This window comes from Telopea speciosissima, chromosome 10, assembly GCF_018873765.1.
Source record: "Telopea speciosissima isolate NSW1024214 ecotype Mountain lineage chromosome 10, Tspe_v1, whole genome shotgun sequence".
Classification (NCBI taxonomy): domain Eukaryota; kingdom Viridiplantae; phylum Streptophyta; class Magnoliopsida; order Proteales; family Proteaceae; genus Telopea; species Telopea speciosissima.
Genome location: NC_057925.1, coordinates 1,169,711 through 1,183,965, shown reverse-complemented (window position 1 = coordinate 1,183,965; position 14,255 = coordinate 1,169,711). Strand labels below are relative to the sequence as shown.

The window sequence follows — 14,255 nt, the reverse complement described above, 5'->3', positions numbered from 1 at the left end:
AAAAAAAAAAAAAAAAAAAAGGTGGGACACATTGTAATGGAAACTGAAGTTCCCTCATTTAAATCTTATATATTTTTTGGTAGAGAAATTCAATAGCACTAGGAGGGAAACATCTCCCCTCACTTTTTCCTTCACGCACATCTCCCCGGAAAAAGCAACCACAATTCACAAAGAATTGCTTCTTCACGATGTTCTTACGTTTTTCGAGATGGAAAACAATGAGACATTTCCTTTGAAGTCACTCATGTCAATAAAGAGTTAAAAGGGTTCCACACTCAGGGAGGCAAGTGTGTTGCTTTTCTGATTCATAATGGATCAAGTATCAAAATGCAGGGTTGGTACATAAACATGAAATAAAAAACATTTCTTCTTTTTCGGTGCTCTGTGGAACTGAAAAATATCACCTCATTGAACAGGGGAAAAAGAGTATTAGAAGAGGCAACAATAGTCCTTTGCTATACTACCATCATATATATCCAAAATGAATGGCATCTTGAGACCATTTCCATTTCAGTCAGAATCAATCCCAGTAACCCTAGAGATGCCCTCAGAGACAAATAGATCCACTTTTAGGCAGGGGAGAAACGAATTTCTATTAGATATCAAAACAATCCCTCACAGGTCAGAGGGGGCAATTCAGAGCCATTCATCAACCAAAGTTTAATTGATTCATTATGATCCCTGCTCTAGAACTAATATGATCAACCATTTTTTTTGGGTAAACATATGATCACCATTTCTTGAAATATGACTTTCAAACCATAGAAAACTTAATCCAATCAAAATCCCAGGTCTCAATCAAACTTCTCCAACATCAATTATAAGAAGAAAGTTGGGTAACTCTTTAAAAATCCTCATATCCAGTCGGCTTAGTACTATTGCTATCCGAGACTCATGGTCTATGTGTCAACAGAACACCTAGCATTCACCACAGCCACAGAAAACAACCCTAGCAAGCCTCACTTAACATTTTGCTCTCTTCGCAATTTGCAGTGGGGAATTGAGAATCTTCATCTCTTGGCTGCCAAGAACAATTTCAAACTGAATGATCAAGTCTCAGTCATGCCTCAATGCAAATAAGTATGTTTCTCTTGACATTAATGCCCAGACACTAAATTCCAGAAGGATGTCCACAAACCATCCAGAAAAGAACTTTTGTGAGTATCTTAGGTTCTAAAGTCAAAGTCACTAGAGCAACAATATATCAAGTCTAGTGATCAAAATTGTAAGGGAGGCACTCCAAGACTCACTTTCGGAGGCTATATAAGCTATTCTCCCCCTGGTGGGTTGTACCATTTTTTATTCTTTATCAATAAATTCAGTTTCATTAAAATATATATATATATAAAAAAAGCTTTTAAGAATGTGTCTTGAGGTGATGAAGATCATCATCAGACAATGACACAAATTAATAAACTTTGAATATGAACTTTACTTGAGCAATACCACGGGGTTTAACTTGAAAAAAATGGTTATGTTGCCATTCAAGTGCATAATTTGTTCTTCCCTGCAAGAGAGGATAAACAAAAGAAAAATCAACACTTTCATTCGCAAGAGAAGTTCTTGAGCTCTTCTAGGATTGCTGACAACGAGAGATACTGAGGTAGAGAACACAAAGAACAACTCAGATGGGTCCACATATAATAGCCAATTGCCCTCACTGGGAAGCATGGTTGCTTGAAGGCCTGAGTAGCAAAATTGCTGGTTCTCACAGACCTGAGTAATGGATCAATTAGGAGTCAGTGCAGGATTCTATTACATACTGGTGACACTTGAAATTATATCATTGTACATAATATTAAACCCTTTTTTTTTGGGTAAAAGAAACCTTATACTGTAACACATAAAAAGTGAATCCCATTATTTTTATAATAAAATGCAAAATTCATGGAGCTATACAGATAGATTACAAAAAGTGGTGGCAACAATAGCTGGAAAAGGGAATTTTAAATTTCATATTTTTAGATTTCTTTTTGTTTTTCTTATTTACACCACAAATGGTAGTTTTGCAGCAAATAGACAATTACTGTTTCATCACTTCTGGTGTCCATATTTATGTTCATTGCATACCGACAAGGAAAATTGGGCGGTGAGGGGCAGCCAACTTATTTTCGTAAGAAAGAATGCAGTGAAAAGAATGATTAGGAGTTGAGGCACTGAATAGAAAGAATAGAAACGACGAACTTAGGAGTTATCCATTTGAGGCAAATTAAGGGTAGCCAATATAGGTGGCAAGATGCAGAACAGTTGGCCTTATCATGTGCAAGACCACTCAAAGCACCAGCAAGGAGAGATGTGGTTCAGTCATCTAAGCTTTTTCCGCTACCCCAACCCATGTACTTTTAGGCTTTCCTCTTGCCTTTCAGATCCTTGCACAAAATATAATACTCTTTGGGCAGCAAGCTAGGTATCTGCGCAGTTCACAATCTGTATTTTGGTTTATTGCTTTCCGCCAAAATTTTTAAAATAGCACATAGTACCCGTCTAATCTTCTGGTCCATGTAGCCGGCTCCATTTATATTATTATTATATAGTAATAATGATCATAATATAATACAACAACAACTCTATCTGAGGTCATACTTGATAAAAGGCCTACGTTAAGCATGGCTTTCCTCACCACTTCTCCTAAAAGGTCGTTTAAGATCTGCCTTTGGCTCTTTCAGTTCCTTCAATTTGAATCAAATCACTCCTCTGGTTTGGTGCATCCAAAGGCCTCCTTTGATCATGGTCACGCCACCTCAGACGACTTTCTCATAGCTTATCATGAATCGGAGCTAACTCCCAAATCAGCTCTAATATGATCATTCCTTACTTTATCCTTCCTAGTTTTGCCACTCATCCATCTCAACATCCTCATCTCAGATACAGTGAGTTTATCTATATGATGCTTCAAACTTCGCAACATTTCACACCATACATCATAGCTAGTCGTATGACTGTCCTATAAAATTTTCCTGTAAGTTTTAAAGGAATACATTGATCACACAACACTCCGGACGCACCTCTCTACTAATAAAGTGACCTTTATTATTTTTATTTATAATGTTATTAAATTTCTGGATGGGGGCATGGGTTGCAGAAAGGGGGTGGGTTATGAGAGAGAGAGAGAGAGAGAGAGAGAGAGAGAGAGAGAGGGAGGCTTGTTATCGTTTCATTCTTATTACAAATGTTAAATGACATTTTTACCCTCATTATAAGCACATGTTCATTAAAGTGTTTAGCATGAAATAGATTTTTCTGAAATAGGTAATAGCTCCTCAACTAATTTAGGATTTATGATTTCAATTTCACAGAAAATAAGGTGCAAAAATGAAAAATCATACCAAACACCTTCCAAAATTGAAATCATCCCCTCATATAATTTTTGAAATCATACCAAAGAGAGCCTAAAACACCACCTTACAAATTGGAATATCTGTAGGATAAATACACTACAAAGAATGCAATTGCCAAACTAGAAGAAGAATAATTGACTAGTATTGATGCAGGACCCACATGAGAACCTGTATAACCCAGTGGGTTATGGGCCAAAGATTTAATAAAATGAAGCTCTAGGGTTGCTAATAAGCATAGCAGAAGGATAATAGAGAATGAATATAAGCAAGTAAGAGAAAATAATAGCATTCAATACGAAACAGATAAGGGAAAAAGGGAACCTTGACAAACGGTAAAAGAGGGTATATTCCTAGACCCTTTCCCATTTATGGCATGTGGAATCATGACCAAATCACTCTGATCATCAGATATATAGGGAATCCCCAAGATCAGCCCCTTGTTCTTTCAAGCATCCTTTTTTCTTCAAACAAAATTGAGTTTTCCAAGCAATTTTGTTAGTCTTATTCTGTCATATGGTGATGTCAGATTGGGAAAACCATTGTTAGATGCCGAAACGAACAAAATCTCCATGATGCAGAAACAAGGGTGTATTCAAGGAAGATGAAGAAGGCTGCTGCCTACCATGGCAGGCAGCCACGATTTTGAGTAGGCTACTGTCCCGCTGTAGCTTATGATTTCACTGGGTTGTTTTATGTTTTAATTCTTGAGTCCTGTAATAAACCAGTGAACCGATTGGTTCAGCTGGTCTAATTTAAGTGGTGGTCCCATAGGGTAGTTAAGTCCTTTTATTTATTTAAGTTGTTAGTAGAAAAGTCAGTCTCACATCAGCCATGAGTTATTTGGGCTGATAGTGTCTTGTAACTCAAGTAAGGTCCAAATTGGAAGTTTCTAATTTTGAGACTTCCCAATTTTGACCCCTTACTCTCTTTTTTCCAGTTAATAAAGGCAACCCATGAGGGCAATCAACCCACGATTTTTGCCATTCAATATTGCTGTTAAGCTGCTGCTTCTTCTGAAGTAATTCCATGGTGTTCGATCCTTGGTGATGGAGCTGGAGTCCAAACTGACTCCTTGCGGTGGGAAGCCCAGGAGGTTACTCTTCAGTCCTTGTTCTCATTCTTTTCAAGCATTCCAGCCATCAGAAGACATCCCCACTCCACCTGAGACTCACTGTTGCTGCCTTCTCTGCAATTCCTTGGTTAGTTTCTATTTTTGGATTACCTTCTAATTCCATTCCCCCTCCTTCCTGCTCAATCCCATCATCACCTTCCTCCCATCTTTTCAGCAAACCTTCCCCCCTCTAAGACCTCCACTCGATCCTTGTTTCATCCCATTCTACTACAGAATTTCTCCCAAACCCCATTAAAATCCTATTTTCTACCCTGTTTCTCGAATCGGCAGAGAAAGAAAACCTGCTCCAGATTTGTTTGCCTAATCCCTTGAAATCCCTGTTATTGTAGTCCTAGATAGACAAAGGTTTACTAGGAACCAAGTGAACCAAGATCCCCCTAAACAGCTGGCCGAATGGGCAGACTTGGAGAATTAGGTCAGATTTAGGGTTAGGGTTATGGTAATGGGTAGGTGTGATAGATGATAAAGGCAGGTCTCAGGGAAGCTAATGATATAGGTTTTATTAGGTTTAAGTGAAAACTGAAATTCTAGAAAATTAGGGTTAGGATTTCGGGTTTTGGGAATTAGGAGAAGAGATCAATTTAGGGTTGGGAGGGGGAATTCTGGACAGGGCTTCTGGTCTGGTCGAGTGATAAGGGCAGTATGGGGAAGGTTCGAGTGTAATACGGTTAAATTCTGTAGGCTGGTTAGGTCTGGGCAGGTTTTAGGGTTTTGGGTTTCAATGATGGTAAGGGAAATTAAGGTTTTTATCGATAGCTGGGGCTGGGAGTTAGGTCGAGTGTAGGGTGTGGTGTAAGGGAGCTGTGATCCAGTTTTGGGTGGATTCTAATGAAGGAATGGTGCTGGACAGACTTTAGTAATCTAGGGTTTAATGGGGATCGATGGGTTTTAATGGAAGCTTAGGTTGGACGGTTAGAAGAAGAAGGTGAATGCTAAAACAGTAAAATAACTTACTGAATTGTAGGTTCTTCAATGGCAGCTTGAAGATGAGCTTGAGCAGGACCTCCCGATCTTAACAGATGCAAGGAGTCGATCGAAGTCCACCAATCCCTTCCACCTTGATATGACTCACAAGGCCTCCTTGATATTACCCACAAGGAACACTCTCAAAGAGCAAGCAGCAGCATTCATGGCAGCAGCATAAAAAACGATTTTTAAGTCTGAAAATTCTGTGGGGGGAGCCTCCCACGTTTTATTATAAATAATAGGCTTAAGGCCTAATTCATAATACAAATCTGATTCTCTCTCTTTTCTGAAATCGTAGAGAGGTAGGAATAAACAACTTAAAAACAATTAAAACACTTCAACTACGAAGATTCCTAAGTAACCAATAGGATATAAGGTCCTAACAGACAATAGGATCATTTCACTTAAATTGAACCAAATATGAACCGGTTCAATTTAAATTTACAATTGAGCTGAAAAAAAACTAAGTATAGAAAACAGAAAATAAACTAAGGCTAAAATAACTAAGGCTCCTAGCTAAGACCCTATGATTAGGGTGGCTTCTTCAGCTCGTGGATGCATGGATCTGCATCACCTGTTATTCTAAACCTATTCCCTCTCCTTTATCTTTACCCTCAGCCTATCCATTGATACACCAACCCAACCCAGACTTAACCATATCGAATTGAACCTTTTCCCTGATTTCAGATCCTGTTTTGGGACTGGTTGAACCTTCAATCCTGTCCTATATTACTTCATAGAGTTTGGAGGCTAATCACCTCTCACATGGCAAAAAGACTTAGTCTAGGACCCCCCTAGGTTCCTATTTTTCAAGATTCTATTCTTTTTAGGTATGTAAGATTCTATCCCTATACCAATTTCGTACCGAGGGCAAAACTTCCATCTTTCTTATTCCTCACTCCTTGTTTCTTTAGTTTTGATACATTTGCAAGTTTGAACTCAATCCTAAATTCCTAGCTGAACTAGACTTCATCAATCTGGTTTCACTTCTTGGTTACAATGCAATATTTCATGTAGCTCATTATGATGACGTGCTTGCTCGAGTTGCTGTCTTCCAAGAAGAACAAAAGACTTCTCAATATGCGTTTGAAGCCCAAGTGAGCACCTAATATAGATACTAACTCCTCCATTTTAGCAGATGACCCGTTTTTTGCTAAGAGCCCATGCAGCCCTTTTTAACGTTTCTAATGTAGAACCGGTTCAACTAAGAACCAACTCTGCAGTAGGATTACTACGAGACAATATCAGCAGGTTACAATACCTGTTCCACCAACAACCAGTACCTTCGAGTGGATCTCAAGTAAGCAGCAAACCTCAGAATCTTTCCAACATTGACCTTGACTTCTGGTTCTGGTGCTATGAAAGCAGGTCTGTTCTCTTCCCAAGGAGGTGCTGTACATGATTCTGGAATGCCCCAACACTGTGCATACTAGCCAATCTTTTATCCAGTCAAGCCATTCGCTCATTCAGTTGCATCAATGCCCAAAGAACATAATCACTATCCTCAGGACTTAATTCACAGCTGGCCATGATTGGCTCTGATACAAAATAATGAACTGGTTCAACTAAGAACCAACTCTACAGTAAGATCACTAAGAAACAATATCAGCAGGTTACAATACTGTTTCCAGCAACAACCAGTACCTTCGAGTGGATCTCAAGTAAGTAACAACCTCAGAACAGAGAATGAAACAGATATCCATCGGGGGAATAGGAGAAGAGGATAGGAAAAGGGATAGATGGATGGATCAAGCCACTCACTCTCTCCTGAGGTATCTCACCTCGAGGTTGCTCACCTCACATAGGACTCTCTCATACTCTACTGTCTCTCACAGCACTCATGATTGCAAAACCATTTTCATTCATCTCATTAAATCATCGGGATGACCCAATAAGACCATTACATATATAGTGTAAATTGCTAAAACCAAAAAGGAAAGAAAGCAAAATAGAAAGTCTGTTACAAAGCAATATTGAGACTTGTACAAAAAGCTAACCAAGATCTTAGCTATTAATCATAATAGAAAGTACTAAAAACAAATAAAATCTAAGCTAGCAGAGAAATAGAAACTAACTAAAAAGCAACCTTTAAAAGACCTTGGCAGCATCTTTCTTCCAACTAACACAAGCTGGCATTGGGGCGTGAGTACCATTGTTTACGTAAACAATAACAGGTGAACATTGTTCCACAAACTGTAACGTGAACATCGTTTTGGTCCTTTTCTTCTTCATGCTTTGATCTACATCAGTTTCTAATATAATAAAGGGAAAAAGTTCTCTGTCCGAGAGTGTGGCCTACGCCAGCACTCCCATGAGTCTATCTCTCTCCTCCCCATGTGAAAAGACACCTCTGCCCCCTTGTTTTAAGGAGGAGAGAGATAGACACATGGGAGTGCTGGCATAGGCCCCACTCCCGTACAGAAAACTGCTTCCCTATAATAAATCAAGTACAGCATGCTGTGGTACAAGTACAACATATGGTCGCACAGATGGAAGCAAAATAGCAAATGTCCTGCACCATAACTATTTGCAGCCATAACATGTGTGGTATGGAGCAAGAAGATTCACTTCCTCATGGCATGGTTAAAGAGGCCTAGTGAAAGGTCCATCACTTCCGTAGGAACAACAATCCAGATCTCTGTCTTTCCTAGTTGGACAAACTTGAAAGTTTTTCAAATGGTATATATTGACAGTCATGGTTATAAGTTGCAGTTGGCAGGAACAGAAAAGACACCTTTGCGCCCTTGTTTTAAGGAGGAGAGAGATAGACACATGGGAGTGCTGGCATAGGCCACACTCCCGTACAGAAAACTGCTTCCCTATAATAAATCAAGTACAGCATGCTGTGGTACAAGTACAACATATGGTCGCACAGATGGAAGCAAAATAGCAAATGTCCTGCACCATAACTATTTGCAGCCATAACATGTGTGGTATGGAGCAAGAAGATTCACTTCCACATGGCATGGTTAAAGAGGCCTAGTGAAAGGTCCATCACTTCCGTAGGAACAACAATCCAGATCTCTGTCTTCCCTAGTTAGACAAACTTGAAAGTTTTTCAAATGGTATATATTGACAGTCATGGTTATAAGTTGCAGTTGGCAGGAACAGAGACAAAAATATAACTTGCGTTTTGGCACATTATGCAACAAGAGGACAACACAAGATTTAGTCATGGAATGTTAACTGCATGGAAACAAATGAAACAGGTCATAAAGATGATATTTCTGCCCATCGACTGCAAACAGATGCTGCACCTACTCACCATGGTTGTCAAGGCGTCGCCTGATGCCTAGGCATGAAGGAGCGTTGGGATGGGCAAGTAAAAACCAGTAACTAAACATTATCGATAGAGTATAATTTCCAGAATTAGGAGAAAACTCATAGAACACAATCAACAAATCTGATCAGCCTATAGGGCTGGTCGAGTGGTCCTCTTTATAAGGGTATAAGTATAACAGTTGCTGGAAAACTCAGCTAGATCCAAGGGCCAGATCTGCTGATGTGGATAACTCCTAGTGGAACTAGGATTAGGTCAAACCAGTCAAACTAGGAATTGAAAGACTCATCAGAATACAGATTTTATATGTTCAAAAATAACTCAACTAATGCCACTGAATTCAAGAATAACATATCAATATTTACTAGATAAAGAATACCCTTCAAATAGCAAAAAGAACATATCCCACTTGGAGTAGGAATCCAGTATTTAGGCAACAGAATCAGAGATTGATATCAGAATGGTGATCAAAATATTGACCATATAAGATTTCTGAACTCAGAATCGAAATCAGCACTGTAGATCACCTTGAATCCAGCAGCTCTAGTGAGACTAGGACAGCTATATTGCAGGAACCAAAATTGAAGCTCAATTGCAGGTTATGGGAGAGCAGAATACTGAATTAACAATCTTCAAACGAACATCAAATAACAGAGGAACAGTACCTGGGGTTCCCACTGCAAGGTATGGATTGGATTCATGACCATGGAATCAACACCAGGGAGCCTACTGAATCACCACAGTAGAGAGCATTCTGAATCACTACAGAACCAAAGGCAACAAGCCAAATTCATTGCTCAGATTCGTGTGCAATGCTGGACCCCTTTACAAACTTATATAGAAGACACAAAAAAAGATTCAAGGATTCAAACACTAAAAGGAAAAGGTCTACGCCAATCCTTAACTAATAAGTAACCTAAATTGACTAGGAAACCAAGATAATGAAGGAAACATACTCAAAACAGAACTGAACTTAGAGAATCATGGTACAAGATCTCGAAATTATCTTGGTTTCGCCAGGTCTTGAGATGAGACCAGTGGCGATATAGAAAAATGACAATATCTCAGTCAAGTTCTCGGCATCTTGCCGAGTTCTCAGCACTTATCTCGGTCTCGATTCAACTCGAGACTAAACCAAGCTATAAAAAGGCACCCTCTCGGCGAGATTTTGATCTCAACTCGAAATCTCACCTCTCTCGCTTTGCTGTTAAGGAAAAACACTTGGAGGTGAGAACTTTGGTGCTTTTTTTTTTGGCAAATCTCACCTCAACTGAAAATTAAAGCTTGGAGATTCCAGATTGAAGCTTCAACATCAGGAGAGGGAGCTGCATTGCATCTCAAGAACAATTTTAAGTACAGTTGTATTTGTTTAATCTATGTCTCTTTCCAAGTTTCTAAAAATTAATAACAAACCGTCAAACCATCACCATGTATGATTATGAATATGATGCCTAATGCTTAAATGGCTTATAGTTTGATGTTTTTTAATTCCTAATGCTTATTTAAGTTGTTTTACATCTCTACTTTAATTATATGTGTTCTAAATATTGTGTGGAATAGCCTAAGGTGGACCTCATGTACATGGAAAGAGATATCGGTCGAAACCACCGAGATATCTCAGTTTCACAAAAACTGAGACGAGTTAAGATGGGAGTTTAAAAAGTATAGGGTTTCGGTTGGTTTCAACCATATTTCGCTAGTTTCAACCTAAATACCTATATAAGTGTCACTTATCCCCATCGAAACTTGAGGAAACCTGGCTGGAAACCAAGACAAAAATTTATTTATGCCAGAAACCAGGACATACACTTATTTATGCCTAATATAATATAATTTAAGTCAATGTTCTTATATTTGGTATTTCATTTACTTAAGATATTATTCATAAATAAGCCAATACCCCCTATTTGAATCCAATAAAAATAGTTTAAAAAATCAAATTCCGAAAGGATAAAAAGTCAATCCCCCAATTCAAGAACAAAAACTGGATTTTCAACGGTAGATGAAATTTTCAACTTTTTAATGTTGAGGTTTTTCTCAAATCTGAAAATTTCATAAATCTTAATATGGTAAAACATTGCAAAAAACCAAAAGTGCGGTAAAGTAATCATTTATTTTGATATCTATAAAAATATTTTAATTCAGATCAATTTTGATAGCATTCACACATACCAAATTAGGTTTGACCGGAACCAAATTGGGATAAGGCTTGGATGTCGTTGCTATTGTACCAACTAGTTTGGTTCTAAAAGTTACAACATGACCTTATGCTTGGTTCCCAAGAAACTAGAATTAAGGCATCCCACATAACATAATCTAGGGCAAAACAAAACACATACTCATATTAACTTTTATTTGATTAATGCCTTGCAAAATTATAATACGAAAAGACATCCTACTAAATCATTGCGGCCTAGTGGTCGTGGGTTTGTAATGCAAAAGTCAACCTCGAACCAGGGAAGAACCAATGAGATATCAATTGCAGCCAGGATCAACACAATATGGAAGAACAAATTGAATATAACTGAAACTTTATTGCTCTTTTTTTTTTTGTTTCTCACCGTTGCCATGTCTCACAGCTTCAACCATAACTCTTTTCTCTTCAATCTCTCTCCTCTTCTGCTCAGCCACATACACTTATTTATAATTAAAGCATAGTTACAAAATAGTAACTTCCTTTTGGCTATTGGGAAGATTACAAAATAGAAACCAAACGAAAATAGAAACTAACTCTAACTAAAAGGAAACAAAGGACTGAAGTAAAAACTTCTAAATAAAAGCTATGCTTACTTTCTAAATCTGAAATTAGAAACTAATCAAATTAAAAGACTGAAAAGAATCTCAGAAATCCTCCTCTAGGCCAGCTGTCAAGGTGGCCACAACACTGTTCACGTGAACAGTAACTTCTGAATATTTTTTTTTGTGGCTATTTTCTTCTTCGTGCTTCGATCTACATCTGTTTGAGTCGAGAAACAGCCTCTCTGCAAAAGCAGGGATAAGGCTGCATAGGTTATGCCCCTCCCCAGACTTCGCAGTGGCAGGAGCCTCATGCACTGGGTGCACTCTCTCAAAAAACATCGCATTAAATCATTATCATTATGGAAATTGGGAAGATAGAGAGTCAATATCGGGGGAGGGAGGGGGGAACCAAATCATATTGAATGTCTAGATTAATCTAGCTCCCGATGGATCATGATGGTGGTTGTTGGTGGCAAGAACAACAGGAGATTATGAATCTGGAGTTGGATAAGGAGCAAATACTTTTCATTAAAAAGCATCTTGAAACTGAATGGAGTTGAGTGATAATAAATTTAGCAAGTTAACGAAGCTACTAGAGGTTATTAATGAGTAGGGGATGGTACATTTCATGCATGCAAGAGGGAGAGAGGGGAGGCACGTATGCATATGGTGCAGGTGGAACTTGATCCCAAGACCTGGCAGCAACAGACCAGGGTTTTTACCATCTGAGACAGCAGCAGACACCTTCTCAAATGTTCTAGTTTGGGGAATTTCGATTGTCACCGTCTCAAATGGCTTATGAAATGAATGATCTAAATGGTCTCTTCTCAAACTTAAATAGCGTGAAAGTTCAATTTCTTATCATAGATTCATAGTTGGTCATTGTATTACAACATTATCATCCCTGACAAATAATGTTCCTTTATCTTCCCAAACTTGAGTCAAGCATTGGACTGAATAATATTTCCATCCATTTTTGTCAATTGATGCTTCTATTTCCTCTTAAGTTCATTCCTGTAAGGATCCAAATTCAAAAATTTCCCCACTTCAGTTAAAGTATATTCTCTTTCACCCTTTTTTATTTTAATTTTGATAATAAAAAAGAAATAAAAAAAAATCACTACTCCATCTTCATATCAAATATTTAGAGCTCAAGCTCAACCAATCATGACATTTCACTTTAAAGTACAAAATGTTGTACCTGAGTCAAATCCAGAACAAACAGCCACCTCCATGAAAATATAGCTCCAGATAACTTCTTCCCTAGAAAATCTACCAACCTTCGTTACAATAACTTCCACAAACTTCTCAATACAACAACCGCCTGTTTTTTTCATGTAACTACCATGAAGAACCGAAATGTCTTCCTCCAAACAATGACTACCGAACCAACCCTGTGCAAATCCTGCTAGATCATAAGAGCATCACCATGTTAAATAGTTTTACTTACTATACCTTCGCCGGAGTATAACTATAATCTGTCAAAGACCAAAGGAGGTACGGATACCCATACATAAAAACCAGCACGAACTACCAGCTTCAATTAATTTGTGAAGAAATTTAATCAAGTAACATGAAAAGTGCAACAATTCCCCAAATACAAGTCAATCAAGCATGAAGCATCGTAGCTATAAAACAAAAATGTTACAATCTATCACCTAATTGTTTCTCTATTTTCTTCCCTCCCCCCTTTTCAAGAAACAATAAAGAAACTAGAATAACTAAAAGGGTAATTCAACCTCTTTGTTTCTCCAATTTTACAACCAAACAACAACAACAACATTAGGTCAAAATCAGGATCAAACCAGATACACGACAATAATAAATAAATAAGAGAAAAAGAAGAAGAAGACATACCATACAGAAAATACAGAATCAATCTGAATGTGAATCGTCGCTGTCGAGATCGGAACCAGACGAATCGGAATCATCGGAAGAGTAACGGTAGTAAGAATCGGGAGGCGGTAAGCAGAAGAAAGTCCACAAACAAAGAGCAAGACGGCCCAACTGTTGCAAAGGGATGCAACAAACGAGCTCCAACACTTGCTGGCTGCTCAGTCTCTCCGGATTACAAGCTATGTATTGGCACACATCCGCCGATAGGTTCGCTACAGCTAACACTAGAACACTGCTGAAAACCATATCTCTCCCCCCTTTCCGTTTCCTGATTTCTTCCCTTCTCTTCCGACGATTTCAATCGTTTCTTGATCACCACTCCTCTATTATTATTCTTCTTCTGATCGATAGAGCCATGGTGAGCTTGAGATGGATTGGAGGGAATAGAAACAGAAAGCGAGAGAAAGAGAGAAATAGAAAAGGCTGGGAAGGGTAGCAGATACAGAATTATAAAAAGGAAACGGATTTAAGGTGGGGTTCGTATTTTCTTTCATAAATAGTATAAACCGTAAAATATCAACGGCGCGTTTTATGATTCATCCTCATCCACTTGGATCCTCCCTCCCGCAGTCCCGCTATGGTTTGAAAAAAATGGTATCGGATCGGCTGATACGCTTAATATCGTGTCTAATATCTAATCTCGATACTTGTCCGATTCCAAATCAATGAAATGGCTATAACTAAGGATAAATCTGTCTAAAAACAAATTTTAATTAAATTTGAGGGAAAATATCCTATATGGCTGATCCATATCAATATCTCTTCAGTGTTGGTATTGATAGATCAAATGTGGGAGTCATGTGTAGTGGTCATAAGAGATAGAGAATTTAGAGTAGATTTAATTGTATTGAATATGAAGGATTTTGATATGATACTGGGAATTGAATAATTATTTACCTATCAT

General features: G+C 38.2%; 1 protein-coding gene across 4 annotated transcripts; it reads right to left on the bottom strand.

Annotated features, from left to right (window-relative positions):
* Positions 1 to 1,483: 1,483 nt before the first annotated feature.
* Positions 1,484 to 13,732, bottom strand: LOC122641516. 4 transcript variants are annotated; one of them, XR_006329921.1, is made up of 3 exons: positions 13,313 to 13,731; positions 12,657 to 12,860; positions 1,484 to 1,716 (listed from the first exon to the last, which is right to left on the bottom strand). XR_006329921.1 is itself a non-coding variant. In XM_043834775.1 (2 exons), exon 1 carries the CDS (start codon positions 13,595 to 13,597, stop codon positions 13,331 to 13,333), a length of 267 nt encoding a protein of 88 aa, XP_043690710.1. In that variant the 5' UTR covers positions 13,598 to 13,732; the 3' UTR covers positions 1,484 to 1,717; positions 13,323 to 13,330. The 4 variants fall into 4 exon arrangements, 3 of the variants coding, with proteins under 3 accessions (XP_043690710.1, XP_043690709.1, XP_043690707.1); XM_043834775.1 differs by lacking the exon at positions 12,657 to 12,860 and having other exon boundaries at positions 1,484 to 1,717; positions 13,323 to 13,732; XM_043834774.1 differs by lacking the exon at positions 12,657 to 12,860.
* Positions 13,733 to 14,255: the final 523 nt, after the last annotated feature.

What these genes read in the sequence shown, in the direction of transcription:
- LOC122641516 (XM_043834775.1), bottom strand. Translation starts at nt 13,597, where the DNA reads ATGGTTTTCAGCAGTGTTCTAGTGTTAGCTGTAGCGAACCTATCGGCG.